At 49.5% G+C, this 19,127-nt stretch overlaps 3 protein-coding genes across 6 annotated transcripts in view; 1 reads left to right on the top strand and 2 right to left on the bottom strand.

Moving 5' to 3' along the window:
- The window catches only part of UXT (ubiquitously expressed prefoldin like chaperone), a 269,833-nt gene that overhangs the window by 171,848 nt on the left and 78,858 nt on the right, over positions 1–19,127 (bottom strand). The window lies entirely within an intron of this gene.
- Positions 1,431–12,843, top strand: ARAF (A-Raf proto-oncogene, serine/threonine kinase). Of its 2 annotated transcripts, none has more exons than XM_054566479.1 (16): positions 1,431–1,494; positions 3,013–3,167; positions 3,325–3,428; positions 4,209–4,311; positions 4,402–4,556; positions 4,669–4,767; positions 6,565–6,721; positions 6,824–6,851; positions 6,922–7,067; positions 7,160–7,362; positions 9,663–9,839; positions 9,942–9,988; positions 10,508–10,626; positions 10,853–10,984; positions 11,934–12,068; positions 12,269–12,843. In XM_054566479.1, the coding sequence occupies exons 2-16, from the start codon at positions 3,072–3,074 to the stop codon at positions 12,401–12,403; spliced, it is 1,836 nt and encodes a 611-aa protein (XP_054422454.1). In that variant the 5' UTR covers positions 1,431–1,494; positions 3,013–3,071; the 3' UTR covers positions 12,404–12,843. The 2 variants fall into 2 exon arrangements, with proteins under 2 accessions (XP_054422454.1, XP_054422455.1); XM_054566480.1 differs by having other exon boundaries at positions 6,580–6,721; positions 12,269–12,842.
- The window catches only part of SYN1 (synapsin I), a 48,811-nt gene continuing 42,610 nt past the window's right edge, over positions 12,927–19,127 (bottom strand). The window contains exons 6-13 of one of the 2 annotated variants that reach the window (XM_054566477.1): positions 18,966–19,028; positions 18,084–18,226; positions 17,917–17,991; positions 17,716–17,818; positions 16,316–16,456; positions 15,951–16,038; positions 15,259–15,850; positions 12,927–13,918 (exon numbers count right to left, since the gene is read on the bottom strand). In XM_054566477.1, the coding sequence (XP_054422452.1) occupies positions 13,783–13,918; positions 15,259–15,850; positions 15,951–16,038; positions 16,316–16,456; positions 17,716–17,818; positions 17,917–17,991; positions 18,084–18,226; positions 18,966–19,028 (1,341 nt within the window). In that variant the 3' untranslated portion in view covers positions 12,927–13,782. The remainder of the gene's footprint in view (positions 13,919–15,258; positions 15,851–15,950; positions 16,039–16,315; positions 16,457–17,715; positions 17,819–17,916; positions 17,992–18,083; positions 18,227–18,965; positions 19,029–19,127) is intronic. The other variant, XM_054566478.1, reaches the window with a different exon arrangement.

The following is a 19,127-nucleotide window of genomic DNA, read 5'->3' as shown; positions in this document are numbered from 1 at the left end:
ATAAATACAAGATGAAGCGTGTTGAAGTCCCCACACAGAGTCACTTTTCTCTGATTCTTCCCACTTTACCATAGAGGGACGCTGAGCCTCAAAAATGGAGACTAGTCACTTCAAACACAACAGGCCATTCATACTGTTGGGGAAAGAATTAAAATCTAGTGCAACATGGTGAATCCTCTCCACAGAGGTAGAAAGAATGAAATAGTTTTATTATTGAAAAGCGTTAAACCAGACTGCAATGCGCATCACAAGCAATTCGCTAAAGAGATTGTGAAGACAGAAAAATCTCAACCTTTTATACAGCCAGGGAGATATAACCCATTACATGTATTTTTTCTCAAGAAAGACAATAACTTGTCCTTAAGTAAGAGAACTTTTCAGTACCATTTGCTACACACAGTTCATCTCAAATTCACCTGGTGATTGGGGTAGCCATATGCCTTTATCCAAAGGAAAAATAAAATACTCGTCTTTGGCAAGCAGCTAACTTGGAGCCAGCCGCCTAGATCAAATTCCTACTGAGACTTAGGGGCGCTATCTTCTTGATGTTTACATTTCAAAGAGATGACTTCTAGGCCCTGAAGGACAATATCCTTGGGTCATAAAACTGTCGGAAGGCTTACTTAGATTTGTAAAAGATTTACATACATCTCAAAGGGGCAGGAAAAACAACTTAAAGTTTTCTCTTTTAAAGGAAATGCTCTAAGAAAAGGGAGGGTGACAAGTCTCTTTCACTTTTGACAATAGGTAAAAGTCATCTTTTAAAAAATTGTATTTACCTTTCAATCCCTCCACACATTTCCCTGTGCTTGTGCCCCATTCCATGTCCACATTTCCCTCCCCTCTTCACCTAGCCATATATGACTAGACTCTCAAAATCCTTATCAACTCCATTCCTAACAGAAGCCTCTCAGAACAGCAGGCTGCCCCCTTCTAGGGACAGATACCAAGCCTGTCCACACTACAGAACGGCTATTATCAAAGGCTATTACTCTCAGAATTGGAAAACGTTGCGGATATTTGGTCTGTTTCCCACCCGTTTCAAATACGGCAAAACTGAAATCCAGGAAAATCCCAATGGCCACTTAAAGCTCCGAATCACTGGTGCAAAAAGAGCGCCTAAGGATTCCCCGCCCAGATTCAGAAACTCCTAAAGTCAGCCCCAAGTGACTGAAAAATAAGCCTGCTTTATTCTGCCACGGAACGATTACGGTTAAATCCCTTAGCACTCAAGGCTCCGGACTGCGCCTGCGCGAGTCTAGTCCTGGTAATTTACCACAGATATGACGTTTTATGCAGCCCCTCCTAATCCGGAACAAGACCCACATCCCGTTGGTCCTATCTTGACAGGCATGACCCTGCTCCAATAAGCATAGAGGGCTGAGTCCTGTGGCGCCAATGGCGAAAACCTGAAGGGCGGTGGAGGCGGACTTTACAAGGAAACAAGAAGACAAGCTCAAGATGGAGGCGGTGGCGGCCGTTGCGGCCTGACAGGTGAGGGCGGGCCCGGCAGTGTTAGGTTTCTGGAGCGACCGCCGGGCTGAGGCAGAGAACCGAGACCGAAAGTTTAGCAACAGGGGGGCTGTCCCTGGGCCCCAGCGTCCCCGGGCCGGAACCGGAGGAGTGGTTTGACCCAGGGCGAGACCATAGTCCACAGCAGGAGGTAGTGGTGGGTAGACAGCAATACGGGTGTAAAGCTTCCGGGGATGGTTTCACCCGCCGCGTGTGGTAGTACGCCTGCGCAGAGCTGGAAGGCCTTCGATAGGCGGGGCCGGGCCAAAAGGGTCTTGGGCTGTGGTGTCTTGTGCCGGGGTACCCTTTAAATCTCTTTAAGGTATCTGGTGGCAACGGAAAGTGCGTGGAGACGCGGCTCACCACTCGCTTTCTTATTCTGGATAAGCGTCTGACCACTAGGAGAATGTTTGAGGATTCCTCCCATAACTCCTCTTTAACCTTCTCTAGTCTCCTTCTACTATCAGTCGAAATAGCCCCAGGTGGTGTGGCTCAGTGGATTGAGTGCCGGTCTGTGAAACGAAAGGTCACCGGTTCGACTCCCAGTCAGGGCACATGCCTGGGTTGCGGGCCAGGTCCCCAGGTGGGGGTGTTCAAGAGGCAACCACACATCGATGTTTCCCTCCCTCTCTACCTCTCTTCCCTTCTCTCTAAAAATAAATAAATAAAATCTTTTTAAAAAAGAAAAGAAATATGTCTGTGACCCTTTCATTAGTTGACAGGGGTAATTTTGGAGCCTCCCTGCTTTACCTCCTTTCATTTCACTTCAACAGTGAGTGGTGATGCACCATTACCCTCCTTTTCTACCTGACAATGCCTGGTGACCACCATTATCCAGTCTTCTCCCTATTACTGTCTCCAGTTACATCTCCCTTTGTTACATCTCCCTTTAGCATAGTGTCTGCTGAGCCTCTATGAACCCCCCATCACAGTCTAGTGACTCCCTTTAGTCACCTAACAGTGTGTGTGAGCCTACCATCATTACAGCCTAGGGCTTATGGTTGCCTACAGTGCGTTTAAGAAAACCCTGGTGCAATTCCCATTTCTCCCAAATTAAGGGCAGTAGCTGATCCATTTGTTCCCTTCTCCCTGTCTGTGACCCTTCCCTCTACACAGCATCTGGTAACCCCCTTGTCCATTAAAAAGGCAGGACAGCCTGTTCATGTCCTTTACGTACCTGACACACCCCAGTGCAGTGTGTGCTGACTTCCCCATTAGCCTCCTGCAGAGACGTGTACTTTTGTGCCCTCCAGGACAGTGTGTGCTGTCTCTCATTGTGTTATCCCACCCCCGCCTAGCCCCATCCAGAGATCCTGGCAGAGCTGAGCAGAGGAGGAACTGGATCTACTTCAACATGTTAACAAGTTTCCTTGGACTGCTATGTAGAAATTAGGCTACTGGGGGTGATGTGGAGCCTGAAGATTGAACTTTTTCTGTCCCCTGCCACTGTGATTCCAGATTATCATTATTGGACCTTTGAATTCCTCCTCTGTCTTTTAGGAGCCCCATGGCACCTACCCATCCCCACTTCAGCCCATCTTGACAAAGTCCTAGGCTCCATGGAGCCACCACGGGGCCCCCCTGCCAACGGGGCCGAGCCGTCCCGGGGAGTGGGCACTGTTAAAGTGTACCTGCCCAACAAGCAACGCACGGTGGTGAGTCTGATGGGAACAAAACTGGCAGGGGTGTGAATTGACCCGGTTGTAAATCTTGGATCAGAAGGGTATCTAGAGCTGGGAGGAGGCTTTTGCCAAGGGATGGGTGAATTGGCTGGGACCCCTGTTGGGCTCTCATCCCCCCACATCTGCACAGGTGACTGTCCGGGATGGCATGAGTGTCTATGACTCTCTAGACAAGGCTCTCAAAGTGCGGGGTCTCAATCAGGATTGCTGCGTGGTCTACCGGCTCATTGAGGGGTAAGTGTGGCATATACCTTGCTTCCTCCTTCCTTCCCGGGCCCTCTCGTTGCCTAGTCTCCTGTCCCCTTCTCAGAGTCTCCGGACTCCTTCATTCTGTTGTGGAGTCTCCATTAGTGTTGCCTTAGTTCAGGGAATCCGTGGGTACAATCAGCTTTTGTCTCATTACTTCATTAGTTCATTGTCCTATAAGGTCAGCAGCACTCTCTCTTGTTGGTCCCCAAGTATTAACCCCGCTCTGTCTATTTTGTTCATTTATTTTGTTCTTTCTCTAGTTCATCAGTTTGTCAGTTCTATCCTTCCTCTGCTTTCCTATTCACTGTCTGCTGAGTTTAGACTCACTGATCTTCCATTTATTCCTTGTTCTAGGGCTCCTTAATTTTTTATTCAATTCACACATTGCTTTTCATTTGTTGTTTCAATGTTTCATCAGCTGTTTTTTTTTCTGCGGTTTGCTTAGCACTTCTGAGATTTAGTTAGTTATTCACCATCTCATTCGCTTCTCAACTTGTGGTTGAGAGCATGGACTCTTCACACTGTCCTGCCACTCACAATCCCTTGTGGCCTTGGGCAAGTAAGTCGCTCTATCCCTCTGAGCCTCAGCTTCCCCATCTGTAAAGGGGCAGTGATAGTTCCTAGTTCCTAGGGTTGCCATGATGAGAATGAAATGTGCCAGATGTTACTCCATGGATGACAGACTTGGAAGGATTTTCAGGGGTTCCCTGCCTTCCCAGGGCCCCTGTCCACCCTCCCACTCACTCCCTTCCATACCTCCTGCAGGCGAAAGACAGTCACCGCCTGGGACACAGCCATCGCCCCCCTGGATGGCGAGGAGCTCATTGTGGAAGTCCTCGAAGATGTCCCACTGACCATGCACAATTTCGTGAGTGCAGGGTGGATAATGGGGGCAGACCCTGGGTGTGGGAGGAGGGTCCTTGACCAGGCCTCAATATTCCCTGCTCTGTGGCAGCAGGTACGGAAGACGTTCTTCAGCTTGGTGTTCTGTGACTTCTGCCTTAAGTTTCTGTTCCATGGCTTCCGCTGCCAAACCTGTGGCTACAAATTCCACCAGCATTGTTCCTCTAAGGTCCCCACAGTCTGTGTTGACATGAGTACCAACTGCCGACAGTGAGCCTGGGCTGGGGTGGGTGGGGGGATGGGGAGGACAGATGCCCAGCCACAAGTCTCTTTTAGACAGCTGACCCTTGTCCCCTTGCTGTATACTCTTAATGCCGTCAAGGTTCTACCACAGTGTCCAGGATTTGTCCGGAGGCTCCAGACAGCATGAGGCTTCCTCAAACCGTCCTCCAAATGAGCCGCTAACCCCTCAGGGTTCCAGGTAGGGATGCCTAAACGGAAGGGCTGCTGTTCAGAGAAGAAGATCTGGAGACCCTTGTAGATCACAAGCCATTCTTTTTTTTTTCCAAATACAAGCAAAAGTTTATTTAGAAAATCACAGAGGTAGAAAATATGAGCCAGCTGGGCTGTATGGGCTCAGAAAAGAAGCACTCCAGAGACAGAGAGCATGCCCTGGGGAAAGAAGGGGTTGGGGAAAGGTGCAGGGGGAGGGGGTGTGTGTGTGTGTGTGTGTGTGTGTGTGTGTGTGTGTGTGAGAGAGAGAGAGAGAGAGAGAGAATGCCTACTACAAGCCATTCTTCATTATTTGACAAACATTTGTTGAACACCTACAAGTATGAGTAAGGGCATAGAGCTGTGGGACGTGGAACCGTGAGCAATTCATGTAATCTTTCTTGGTCTCAGTTTCCTTACCTTTAAAGAGGGGATAATGATACTTTTTAGCACATAGGGTTCTGGTGAGGATTAAATGAATTAAGACATGTCCAGTGCTTAGAAGAAGATCTGGTACAGAGTATAAGTTCTTATTAATTATAAGTATGTCTATGTGTGTGTGTGTATGGGTGTGTATATATGTGCATCTAACTTCTAACTACTTTATTCTACCAGTATGATCATGCTCAAGCTTTTCTATTTTGAAATACATATTATTTTATTATAAATTCCCTTTTATTTCTCCTTTGTTATGTATTTTAATACCATAGTATTTATATATTGAAATACGTTACTGTTCTAACATATCAAAAGTTACATACATTTTTATATGTTTATATATTTTATAATGTATATTTATATGGCATATGTTAATGTATCATGTGTTAGATTTATAATATTTTTACATAATATAGAACATCATATATTTTAATATATAAAATAATAAAGTTAGGACATTATGTTATTTTTAATTATGGGTGTATGTGGATGAATTATGTATGAATTTCATTTCAGGATAGTGGAAGAGAACAGTAAGAAATATTTTTGTGCCCTGGCTAGGTGGCTCAGTTGGTTAAAATGCTGTCCCATACACCAAAAAGGCTGTGGGTTCTATCCCCGTTTGGGGAGCATACAGGAGGTAGCTGATTGGTGTTTCTTTCTCACATGGATGTTTCTCTCCCTCTCTCCCTCCCTTCCTCTCTCTCTGAAATCAATATACATATCCTCGGGTGAGGATTAAAAAATCTCTATATTTTTTTAATATAATTTATATAACATGTATATCATGTACATATAATATATATATAACATAATATGTATATTTTTAAACATTGCCATTTCAATATAGATCATATATATTATATAATACATGGTATATTTGAATAATACATATAGTTATAAAGTATTATATATTATTCTTTCCCCCCATCTGTGGGGCTCACTGTCCCTTCTTTAGTTCTTTCCTCAAATGTCGCCTTCTAAGAGAAGCCCTTCCTGACATCACCAGTTGACACTTTCTGTCTCCTTATTTTGCTTTATTTTTTCCTTTACTGCACCCGTCATCATCAGACAGATTAAGTATTCTTTGTTTTTTATTTTCTCCTTCCCTACTGGAACGTCAGCCCCATGAGGGCAAAAACCTCTATTTGTTTTGCCTACAGTTTTATTCTCACTACCTAGCATGGTATCTGGCACATAGCAGGCACTCAATAAATGTTTCTTGAACAGACGAATAATAGTACTAGCAGTGGACATTTCCTCTGTGTGAGCCTAAGGACACGTTTACTATGGGGCAGGGCAGGGTGGCTTGTCTGGTTCTCCTACTCATTTGACAGTGATTTCACAGCCTTTCTTCTGGCAGCTCCTGCACCCAGCACCGAGGCCCTGAGCACTTCCCCTTTCCTGCTCCGACCAATGCCCCCCTCCAGCGCATTCGCTCAACATCTACCCCCAACGTCCATATGGTCAGCACCACAGCCCCCATGGACTCCGGCCTCATCCAGGTTGGTGTCAAGGGGGTCAGTCACAGGGAACCAGCAGGCAGAGGGGGGAGCCATTCTTGTTGGCTTCCACATCCCCTCTGACTCCTGTCCCTCTTCTTCCAGCTCACTGCCCAGAGTTTCAGCACCGATGGTGAGCCCCCACTGCCTGTGCCCTGAGCCCCCCCCATTTGCCTCCGCTCACATCCTTTTCACAACCACAGCTGCTGGTAGTAGAGGTGGTGGTGATGGAGCCCCCCGGGGTAGCCCCAGCCCGGCCAGTGTGTCCTCGGGGAGGAAGTCCCCACATTCCAAGTCCCCGTCAGAACAGCGGGAGAGGAAGTCCTTGGCTGATGACAAGAAGAAAGTGGTAAGCTCCAGGGGGAACCTGGCGGGGGCACCACAGGCTGAGTGATAAGGGATGTGGGCAGGCCCCTGAGATGCCGCCCATGTGGCCCACAGAAGAATCTGGGGTACCGGGACTCGGGCTATTACTGGGAGGTGCCACCCAGTGAGGTGCAGCTGCTGAAGAGGATCGGGACGGGCTCGTTTGGCACCGTGTTTCGCGGGCGGTGGCATGGCGATGTGGCTGTGAAGGTGCTCAAGGTGGCCCAACCCACAGCTGAGCAGGCCCAGGCCTTCAAGAACGAGATGCAGGTGCTCAGGTGAGATTGCACGTGTGTCTGGAAGCGGGGAGAGGGCAGTGGGCACGGCCTTGGTGCCTCCGGGGGAAGGCCATGCTCAGGCGCCTCTGCACATCACCTGTGTGTGTGTCGTTACAACCATAAACATTAAGTTGTATCAAGAATGTCCTTTTCCCCTCTGGGAAACAGGTATGTTTAGAGGACCTCTGATGATGTTATTGTTGGTGTTTGGGTTAATATTGGCATTAATTAACCACTCTGATGCCAAAACATGGGACTTGCTTGCTGTGCAATGGGTATGGCCGTAGGACATCATTAATGTCATTGAGTGCACTTACATTAATAGCATAATGCTAGTTATCTGCATTGCCAGGAAGGCTTGCATCCTTTCTCCTCCTCTACTTGTACTGTGTCATTAGTGTTATGTTTATTGTTTGGCATTCTTATCATTAATTATAATGCCATCGTTTAATGAACAGTATTACAGTTGACTCTTGAACAACATGGGTCCACTTATATGTGGATTTTTTTCAGTAATACTGTGAATGTATTTTTTCTTCCTCATGATTTTCTTAATAACATTTTCTCTAGCTTACTTTATTGTAAGAATACAGTATCTGATATATATATATAACATATATACATTATATGATTAATATGTATTAGTCAACTTTATGTTATCAGTAAGGCTTCTGCTCAACAGTAGGCTATTAGTAGTTAGGTTTTGGGGGAGTTGAAAGCTGTATGCGGATTTTCAACTGTATGGAGAATCAGCACCCCTAACCCACATGTTACTCAAGGGTCAACTATATTCATTATAATCATAACCATAATTTAATCATTGCGTAATTAATGATTATGGTTGCTTTACTTAATATATCATTAATACTATATTAATTCATTTGTGCTGAGAAATTCTGGTGTTCCCTTTTTGCCATTCTGATTACTGCCACTCCTAGGGTTTCCTCTCCTGACAGATGGGCACAGTTATGTTACAGAGTTGATGTTATCATAACTCCTTATGCCGTTTTAATATTTGTCCTCATAATGGATGCCACAATAAGAAAACTTTTTTCTCTGAAATAGCAATGATTTGAGCATGTTTTTAATTTGCATTATATTAATACTTCAACCATAATATGGCTGCTGTGAAGAATGCTTATGTGCTGTGTTACCTGCTCTGACATGGCAAAATTGTAGAGCATCATCAATGTTATAGTTGACCCTTGAACAATGTAGGGGTAAGGGGTGCCAACCTCCCTGCACAGTCGAAAATCTGTGTGTAACTATTGACTACCCCAAAACCTAGTTGTCCCTCGGTCCATGGGGGATTGGATTCAGGACCCCCCCCCACTCCACAGATACCAAAATCTGTAGACGTTCAGCTCTCATATAAAATGGCATAGATCGGTGCATAGAATCATACCTCAATCCACAGACTCTCAATCTCAGATAGAAAACCATGCAGGTATTTTACTGTAAAAAAATCCGTGTATAAATGAACTCATGCAACTCAAACCCGTGTTGTTCAGGGGTCAATTGTGTTTATATTTGTGCTAACCATAGCTGTAGTTAATACTTCTATAAGGAATGAAGAAGGTTTTCATCTAAATTAGGCCTCACCTATTCATAGGTGACAGAGTTTCTGTGAGGTAGAGCCAGGTACCTAGGAGCAATAACAATAAGAACAGTGGAATTTTCAGAGGGCTTACTTGTGTTCAGTGCTGTTCTATGTGTCTTGCAGATTTTTAATCACTCCCCCCCAACATCTCCATAAGATAGCTAATATTATTACAGTTGAGGAAAATGAGATACAGGTTAAGTGTCCTCCCAAGGTTGCACAGTAAGTGTCTGGGGAGGCCTGGATTGGAACATAGGATCTAACTTGAGTCCAGACCCCAGGTTCTTTACCTCTAAGCCTCTTGTGGTGATTAACAGGATCTAATCACATCACCAGTACTTTTACCTGCCATTCTATTTCCTCATCTGTAAAATGGTCACAGGTCCAGGTAATGGTCAGGGCCAGAGGTATGGCAGGTGTTGTTGATTAAGACACTACTGGGTGACAGAGGGGTGAGGGCCATAATCCATCCCTCCTACCTTTGTTGGGAGACTGGAATGAAGACACTGAAAACATAAGCCCCAGCTCTGAATCAGCCCAGCAAAGATAACTCACAAATTTATTGAATCTGACTACAGTCTGGCCCTGAGCTTCCTGAAAGGCAAGGTAAAAATGATCAACAGGAGGTGGCAGTGGTCAGAGCCTTTCCTGATGCTCAGAAAAGTGAGTGACAGTTGCTCTTTTCCCTCCCTGCCCGCAGGAAGACACGTCACGTCAACATCTTGCTGTTCATGGGCTTCATGACCCGTCCAGGGTTCGCCATCATCACACAGTGGTGTGAGGGCTCCAGCCTCTACCACCACCTACATGTGGCTGAAACACGCTTTGACATGGTCCAGCTCATTGACGTGGCCCGGCAGACTGCCCAGGGCATGGAGTGAGCCTCCTGGCCTGGGGACTCGGAAGGGGGCTTGGGGGACCTAGGGGAGGGAGATGAGGTAGCCCCCAGCCAATTTTCCACCTGCTTCCACCCCCACAGCTACCTCCATGCCAAGAACATCATCCACCGAGATCTCAAGTCTAACAGTATCTACCTGTCCCTGTCCAAGGGCTAGGGTGGGGTTAGGGACTTAGAGGGATGTCCCTTGGTGGGGGCCTTCTGGGGATGAATTAGGAGGGGCACATGTCACATGGCCCATGCCAGGTGGCAAAGCTGTGGCTGGTGTGGAGCCTCTAATGGGGTCTCTTGGCCAGGAGTCAGAGTTGTCGCTTGTTCAGGTGCTGTTCTTGGGGACTCTGGTCGGAGTCTAGGGTATGGCAGTTGTGGAAGGCATTACAGAGAGATCCTGATCAGGATCATGGGAATGGTGGGTATGGGTGCTCTTAGAGGGGCTTCCTGGTCAGGAGTCACAAGGAGAGCAAGTGTAGGGAGCATTAATTGGAGCTCCCCACCCAAGTCAAGGTTGTGGTGGGTTTGTGTGACACCGGGGGACTTCTGGTCAGAGTTACAGACATGACTGATATGGAGGTGTTAATAAGAGCTTCCCAGTGAGTATGAGAGGCATGGCTATTGGGAATCCTTGTAGTGGCCCTTGACCCCAGTGGACATCTTCCTACACGAGGGACTCACAGTGAAGATCGGTGACTTTGGCCTGGCCACAGTGAAGACACGGTGGAGTGGGGCTCAGCCCTTGGAGCAGCCCTCAGGCTCTGTGCTGTGGATGGTGAGTTGGGCCAGGGTCTGGACCGGGGGCATGTAGGGACATGGGCTGCAGGGCTGGGACATAGGGTGCTGAGTGGGGATGGGGATGCCTGTTTGTCTGGACCGTTCATGTTTTACCTTGTATGGGTGTCTCTGAGTTGTACCCAGTTTGGCTAGTGGGATCTGGGACTATGGGACAGCCATTTGTTGACCTCCCCGGTTCCCATGCCTGGTCTGACCTGTTGAAGGCGGCCGAGGTGATCCGTATGCAGGACCCGAACCCCTACAGCTTCCAGTCGGATGTCTATGCCTATGGGGTTGTCCTCTACGAGCTCATGACCGGCTCCTTGCCTTATAGCCACATTGGCAGTCGTGACCAGGTGAGCCCCACACCTTAACCAGCAATCTCCCAGGCTAAGGGATCCCCTCAGCCTCTAAACCCCAGATCTCCTTTGCACAGACTAAGAATGCCACACTTCCCCCCAGAAACCCCAAATTTTCTGGGTTTAGAACTCCCAGAATCCACTGGGTCTCCTATACCCAGAATCCCCTTCTTCCCCCAGCAGCCACAATCCTCTAGGTCCTCAAAGTCCAGAATCTCCTGGATCCCCTATGCACAGAATCTCCCTAGGCTCCCAAATACCCAGATGCCCTTTGGACCCCTGGACAGCCACCAGTCAGTCCTCTGGCCTGGGAACTCAAAATCCTGCAGGTCTCCAAAGCCCAGAATCTGATTTCTTCCAGAAACAGAATTCCTTTGTGCTTCTGGAATACTCAGAGATACCCACAATTATTAGGCCTTGGCAGGCTTTGGGGACCTAGCACCCACAATAACCTAGGCCCCAGACTCTCACAGTTCTCCTGGTTCAAGGCCTGGAATCTCCCAGGCCCTCAGCAACCAAGGATCCTCTAGACTCGGATACCAATAGTCCTACGTAGGACACATGGACCCACAGTCCTCAGGCCCCAGATCCCCACAGAATACAAGCTAGAATTGTTTAGCTCCCTTCGAACCCAGGAGTTTCCATTTCCCACAGACCACAAGTCCCCTAGAAACCTGTGGACCCATAATTCTCTGGGCCCCAGGCATCTGCAGTCCTTGACTTTCCCCAAGCTTTAATCCTGGTGTTCTGCAAGTAGAGAATCCTTCAAAGGCCTCAGACAGCCCAGAATTCTTGGATTCACAAGATACCACAGTCCTCAAGAGCCCCATTACCCAGAATACCCCAGTTCCTCAAAAGGAACCCCCCAAGTTTCTTGAGACCCCAAGTTCCCTGGGCCTCCCAGCTCAGATCCCCAGATCAGCCATTCCTGTCCCCCCTCCCCCAGATTATCTTTATGGTGGGCCGTGGCTATCTGTCCCCGGACCTCAGCAAAATCTCCAGCAACTGCCCCAAGGCCATGCGGCGCCTGCTGTCTGACTGCCTCAAGTTTCAGCGGGAGGAGCGGCCTCTCTTCCCCCAGGTGGGTCAGGTAGCAGGGCTGAATACCCTGGGGAGGGGACTCTGAGAAGGAAGACTTGAGGTGTGAATGTGAACCATGCATGTTCAAGGCTCAGAGTTGTACAATGTATGTGTATATGCTTCCCTGTAAGGCTGGGGTCTGGTGGTGTTTGGGTGCCTGTGTGGCTCTGGATACCCCCCTTCATGCGACCCTGCCCCCAGATCCTGGCCACGATTGAGCTGCTGCAGCGGTCACTCCCCAAGATTGAGCGGAGTGCCTCTGAACCCTCCTTGCACCGCACCCAGGCTGATGAGTTACCTGCCTGTCTACTCAGCACAGCCCGTCTTGTGCCTTAGGCACTGCCCTCAGCCACCAGGGAGCCAATCTCAGCCTTCTACACCAAGGAGCCCTGCCCATCAACCAATCGATGTTCCATCTCTGCCCTGATACTGCCTCAGGATACCCCATTCCTGCCCTAGGAGATAAGGGTGTCCCCATGTGCTTTTCTAGTTTCTCTGGAATTGGGGGACCCTCAAAGACCACAGCCTTCTCCATAGTTTGGTTTCCGCTTGCCTTTGGGGATACTTCTAAATTTGGGAGCTCCTCCATCTCCAATGGCTGGGATTTGTAGCAGGGATTCCACTCAGAACCTCTCTGGAATTTGTGCCTGATGTGCCTTCCACTGGATTTTGGGGTCCCCAGCACCCCATGTGGATTTGGGGGTCCCTTCTGTGTCTTCCCCCTGCCATTCAAGGACTCCCCTCTTTCTTCACCAAGAAGCACAGAATTCTGCTGGGCCTTTGCTTGTTTATTTTGCTTCCCGACTCTTCTCATGGGGTTCAGAGCTGCTGAGGGGTGGGGGTAAGTCCAGGCAAGGAGTGGAGGTTGTGGGGAGGTGCGGACCACATAAACAGCGCCACTGCACGCATCACCACAGGCGGCACGATGAACGAGTACCACATATGCCAAGCACGGCACGAGAGGAGGCCACATCAGTCACAGACACAGACATCACGCAAAGGTGGGGAAGTGGAGGACCACTGGCCTTCCATGTGCAAAGGATTGTGGGAGGGTGGGTGGAGTTTGCATATTTAAAGACAGCTGTCAAAGGCAGGAAAGTGGGGAAGGAGTCCCTGGGGAGCCGAGGGGTCCTAGCAGTGGGGGGCACTCCCAATGTGTTAAAGGGAGTTGGGGGGAAAGGTGAAGGGAAATCCTTGTGGGGCTAGGTGGTGACATTTGAAGAGGTGGATCTCCAGAAATGGGAGATCTACGTAAGGGGGCTCAACGGTAGGGGTTTCTTAAAGATTTGGGAGATTTTGATGGGGAACAAAGTGTGCTTGAGAAATCTGGGACCAGGAGTAGGTTTTCCACGAATTTCACGTCTCTAGGAGGGGACTCCATGGTGTTCGGGCCAGAGTGGGTTGCCTGGTGTTTGGGAGCTTCTGGGAAGGAAAATGCACTCTGGGGGGCCAGGAGTAGAGGCCTTCAGGAATCTGGAGGTTCTAAAACTGAGAAGTAGGTCCTGAGGTGACCAGGAGTGGGCTTCCCGGGCACTTGGGAATTCCAAACATGACAAGGTTTCTCTAGGGACTTGGGCATTCGGAGGAGTGAGAAGAGGGATCTTGGTGAACCAGGAGAGGATTTCTCAAGGGAGCTGGATATTTCATAAGTCAGAAATGGATTCAGGGCCCAGAGAGGGGTTGCCCAGGGATTTGGGGGTTTTCAGGGTAGGGTGTCAGTCGGAGAAGAGGCTGGCGAAAGACTTCCTCAGGCTGCGGATGGTCTCAGCTTTCACCTCGTCCTGGCTAAGGCTGGGCCTGGGCGGGGCTGGCTCTGGAAGGTTGAAGGCATTGGTCAGAGACTGGGATTTGCTAGAGAGAGACAAGGTGGAGGCATGGGAGGAAGAAGGGAAGAGGAAGGGAGGAGGGGGAGAGAAACACATCGTTACCCCAGGCCCGGCCCCAGCCCTGCCCCTCTCGTCCTGGGGCGTGCCTGTGACCCTCCCACCCATCAGGATGGGCCTGGACCCTGGTGGATTCTCAGGCGGGAGTTGGGGAGCCTTGGGCCAGGCTGGGAGCACTTGAATCCAAGGTGAAGACTAGGATTAATGAGAAAAGTCCTGGGCTAAATCTTTTCTTCAAATCTGGGCTAGACTGAGAGGAGTTTGATAGAAAGGTGAGGATGGGCAGGGAGGTTTCCAGTCTAAAGGTAAGGAGTCCAGGAGGGAGGGAGGGGCAGCTTGGACCAAGGACAGGCTGGGAGGAGCAAATCTAAGGTGGGGCAGTTGGCTGGGACAGCGTGGACTTTTGAGTCAAGGTGGGGGCAGGTCTGGAACGGATCAGAAGAGGCAGGCAGGATGGTGTGACGGTTTGGGAGGAGACTGAGATGGACCAAAAAGATTTGGGGGTAAACCAGAAAGGAGCCTAGACCAGCGATTTTCAACTGTGTGCTGCGAAAGGCACACAGGTGTGCTACAAGAATTTTTAAAACATGCCACACCTGACTATTCAGTCAGGGGCACTGATCTCTTTTCCCTTTGATTGTCAGATTAAAACATGACAGCAGCCAACACAACAGTAGCCATCCCATGTGAATAAATCAAAGTTATGCCTATTTTTTTTTGTCAGATTGGCAAAAATTACAATTTCTGGTGTGCCTCAGAAATTTAGTAGTTCATTTATGTGTGCCATGAGATGGGTGAAATTTACTGGCTTAGGCTGTAGGAAAAGTATGAGAATGACTGAAAGGAGTGCGAAGTGACATGGGAGGACTGAATTTGAGGTGGGGGTGGAATTTGGGACATTAGCTGGGAGGAGTCAGGGAGGATGAGTTTGGCAGGGAAGGCTCTGAGAGGGGAGGAAGACTTGGTGGGTGGGGAGATACTGAAGGAGGGTCAGCAAGGTGCCTGGGCTGGAGGAGGGGACTTTCCCAGGGCCTACTGGGAAGACTCTGAACTGAAATTGGCTTTTCTCTGGGGTTCTGGCACCAAATCCGGCACGGAGGAAAAAGGACCTGGGACGGAAGGCACGAGCCTCTGTGAACTGAGAGGGGTGAGAGTTTGGGGGAGGGGTCTGGCCCAGACTGGAGAGAGAGCTCTCAGGACCCCGGGATAGGATCTGGGTCTGAGGAGTTTTGGAACTGGGGCCGCCATCCTGGTACAGGAGCATGTTTTGTGAGCAGCAAGGCCAGGGCTGCTGTGGGGTCCCCTTACTTGAGCTGGGGATGCGGAGGTCCCCCGACAGCAGTGGTGGCAGGTGGCGGCACATCCTGGCTGGGTTTCTGGGCCAGCTGTGGCTTGGTAGGACGTCCAGCAGGGCCAGGGCCACTGGGCCGAGGTTGCTGTGTGGTGGGTGGCCCAGTGCGGGGCATGGGACCCGCCTGGCTGGCCTGGCGGGTGGGGCCGGCAGGGCCTGGCGGTTTCTGGGGTGGACCCTGGCGCTGCTGACCACCTGGTGGGGCCCCTGAGGCCTTTGGTGGAGCCTGACCAGAGACAGATGTCTGACGGGTAGCCTGTTGGGGGCCTGCCTGGCGCTGGGGAGATGGGGAGGCAGGTGAGCGGGCTGCTGGAGGTGCCCCAGGTCCTCCCGCCACTGGCCTGGATTGGCGGCCTTGACCCTGGGTCAGCGGTGGGGCCTGGGACACAGGCTGCTGGGGTGCTGATGTGGGACTTGGTAGGCGCTGGGGCAGGGGGCTGCCAGCTGGGGGTCCAAGGCCTGAAAGGTGCTGCTGCCCCTGTGGGGGCGGGCGCTGCTGCAACGGAGGTCCCTGGCGTTGTGGGCCTGGACCTGGCTGTGGAGGGCCACCTGAGGGACAGAGAGAAAGAGTTCACATGTGAGAGCCAGCAAGCGAGAGGTGGGAAGGCTGCCGGATGGCAGGTGCCCAGGAAGCTGGCCCCTCACTTACCCTGTGGTGGGGGTCGTTGCTGAGCCGGGGGCCCAGAGGGCTGCTGTGAGGTCTGGCGGCCCAAGGGCAGGGCTCCTGGGGATGCAGCCTGTGGCAGAGGAGTGGAATAGGAGAGGTTAAAAATAGTTACCAGCCAGTGGAGCATCAGCCAATCAGAATAACACAGGTTCCCTGTGTGCTGGGTGTTGCCCGTGTTTGTGGCTGAGCTGAGGGGCTGTCAGGTTGCTGGGTGGGGACCCCCAGGGGAGGGGTCAGGAGGCACTCTGGGAAGTCAGGGTAGCAGCTGTTTATCAATTTTTAAAACAGTTGGTTGATGGCCACCACTGGTGGCAGGACCGAGGCTGGCCTGCCCACCACTAGCTGACCTGGCTGTGAGAGGCCCTGCCGGGGGAGGCATCCCGCTGCCGCGGCAGGACCTGAGCCATCTTGTTGACCACAAGCTCTACGATGAGCTGCTTGTCTTCATCCTGGTGGTCACCAATGAGTGGCATGGAGGAGCCCACCACCTGGGGGAGGAAAATGGACCCAGTGAGGACAGAGGCAGGGAGTGCATTTGAGGGCGACAGTGACAAAGTGCTTTAAGTTGGCAGAAGGCATGGCGGCTGCCAAGGAAATGAGCTTCATTTTAAGCAGCGCTGATTTGCAGTATGAGGAAGGCTTGTCTCCTACAAGGCACTGAACAGCTTATGAGGACTAGCGAATTAGGGCCTGCGGGCCAAATCCAGTCCAGCACCTGTTTTTGTACAGCGCCTGAACTAAGGATGGGTTTTACATTTTTTTAATGGTTGAAAAGAAGTCAAAAGAAGATTTCACGACACGTGAAAATTATGTCAATAAACAAAGTTTTATTGGAACACAGCCACACATTTTTTTAACATGTCGTCTATGGCTGCTTTTGCAGAATTGAGTAGCTTCAATGATGCTATATAGTCTGCAAAGCCTAAAATGTGCACTGCCTGGCCCTTGACAGAAAATACTTGCCCATCCCTGCTTTATGGTTTGCTAGGAACTCTGTCCTTTATAAAGAACTCTGTGATTTACATGGTACTTCACAGCTTACAAAGCTCCTTGCCCTTTACAAAGGACTGTGGGATACATGGTGTGTTTAGACTTTAGAAAGTGCTTTGGAAAAGGCACCAGTGTTTACAAAATGCTTTATCATATATGAAATGCTACTGTTCACCCCCAAGCACTCCAAATTTTGAAGGCAAATTTTACAGTTTACAAATTGCTGCACTGTTTACCAGGGGCACCACTGTTTACCAAGACCTTTAGAATTTTGAATGTGTTTTGCTTCAATAACAAGCACTTCCCAGTTTACAGAGCTCCTTTTTTACAGTGTTATAAAGCACTTTGCTATTCACCAAGCACGTCCTAATTTATAAGGTACTTCACAGTACAGAATGCTTTAGTATCAACCAGTACTCTTTACAAAGTTCTTTGTAATTTACAAAGCACTTTGCTGTTTGCCAAGGACCTGTCAGCTCACAGAACACTTTCAAAGTTAGCTCACAGAGCACTTTGTAGTTTAACAAGTGTTTTGGTATTCACTAAGGATGTTCAAGTTCACAAAGCAGTTGAGAGTTTACTAAGTGTTTTGCCATTTGTCAGGATGTCCCAGTTGACAAGCACTTTACAGTTTACTAAACATTTTTCCATTTGCTGAGGACTCTCCGGGCCATGGAGTGCTTCACAGTTTATGGAGTGCTGCTGTCATGCACCTGCTCCTCCCTCTGTGCCCCCACCAATCCCTGGGTGCTCCCACCTCAATGATGTGATCCCTTCCGTCCTTGCCATGCAGCGCTTCCACTGCGCAGATGTCCAGTCCCCCAAAAATCTCTGAGCATGTATCCACCCACAGCTTGTACCTGGCCACACATGGGGGCAAGAAAGCCTGTCAGTGCCTTGCCTGGGCAGCCACACTCCCACCCTCACTTCAAGTACCCCGTGAGTTCAGGCCACCCACCTGTCAGACATGGCAATCTGCTCAAGCATTGCAGAGCCGGTGTTGGTCTTCCAGTTTCCTGATACTGACGTCCTCCTGGGAGACAAGAGAGGAGAGATTCTTGGGGACCTGAACTGCATAGGGCCTCCTACCTGGACCCCTACCTGGACCTCGATTTCTTCACTCACATGTAGGCCTTGTAGTTCTGCCCTATCTTCTGGACACGGACATCATATTTGGCATCAATGAAGGGCTCGGCAGTGGCATATGTCTTGGTCAGTGCCACGACACTTGCGATGTCCTGGAAGTCATGCTGGTTGTCCACCTTGACCTGTGGGCGGGGTGGGGATCAGGGCCTTGGCTGGACGGGGCCGCAAATGAGGGTGCCTCGGTGTGAGGGTGTGCATACAAGTGACACAGCTGAGCTGAGTACGCAGAAATTCAGTGCGCATACCAAGATACTCATGCATGCATAATTCTGGGCCTTCTGATTTTACATGTACACATAGACATGAGGTTGGGTGTATATGACACTGGACATACTAAAAATTATTGAATTGTCCTTAAATGGGCAAGTTGTATGGTATATGAATATTTCAATAAATCTGTGGGAAAATTGTATATATACGGTATATTCATACAAAATCAGTCGTGTATATATAATACACAAACAGAAACATGGACACACTCCAACATACAAATTACAAGTCTGCTTTCACCATATACAGAGATGAAATTGGATGGAAAGTGTATAGGACCCCAAGACCCCCGAATGTAAAAGACTACGTAGCGTGTGTTCAACACAGAGGCATGCATATGCACAGGTACAATGCTGTATACACTAACAAAATAACAGGACACATAAAACTCGCCGAGTGAATGATAGAAAATTGGGCCAACAAAATCCAAGAATGTGAGAGAAAAGATACAAATAGATTAAAAAAACCCCAGGACACACACAATCACTGGTGTGTGCTGAATAAACAATATACATTTACACACATAAGCACAATGCCAGGAGTGTACACCATTTATAAACACACAGGGGCACACTCAACCCTGGGACTCACCTTGCCCATACCAGAGTGCGCATGCCCCATCTTCACAACCACGGGGTACGTTGTGCTGCTGAGCTGGTAGGGTGGAAAGCAGAAGATGGTCAGGGCAGGAGGGCTGATTGCCAGGGGTGGGGGTGGTGCTGAGGGGAGCCCAGCAGGAGCCACATGAGGAGC

This window comes from Pteronotus mesoamericanus, unplaced genomic scaffold (genome assembly GCF_021234165.1).
Source record: "Pteronotus mesoamericanus isolate MK-2021 breed Mesoamerican mustached bat unplaced genomic scaffold, CSHL_Meso_final contig_173, whole genome shotgun sequence".
In the NCBI taxonomy this organism is placed as follows: Eukaryota; Metazoa; Chordata; class Mammalia; order Chiroptera; family Mormoopidae; genus Pteronotus; species Pteronotus mesoamericanus.
Note: the sequence above shows the minus strand (reverse complement) of the source record. Positions and strands in the feature narration are given on the sequence as shown.

What these genes read in the sequence shown, in the direction of transcription:
- ARAF (XM_054566479.1), top strand. Translation starts at nt 3,072, where the DNA reads ATGGAGCCACCACGGGGCCCCCCTGCCAACGGGGCCGAGCCGTCCCGG. An exon ending in CACTGACCATGCACAATTTC is followed by an intron (nt 4,312 to 4,401) that starts GTGAGTGCAGGG and finishes CTGTGGCAGCAG; the next exon opens with GTACGGAAGACGTTCTTCAG. An exon ending in CAGACTGCCCAGGGCATGGA is followed by an intron (nt 9,840 to 9,941) that starts GTGAGCCTCCTG and finishes CCACCCCCACAG; the next exon opens with CTACCTCCATGCCAAGAACA.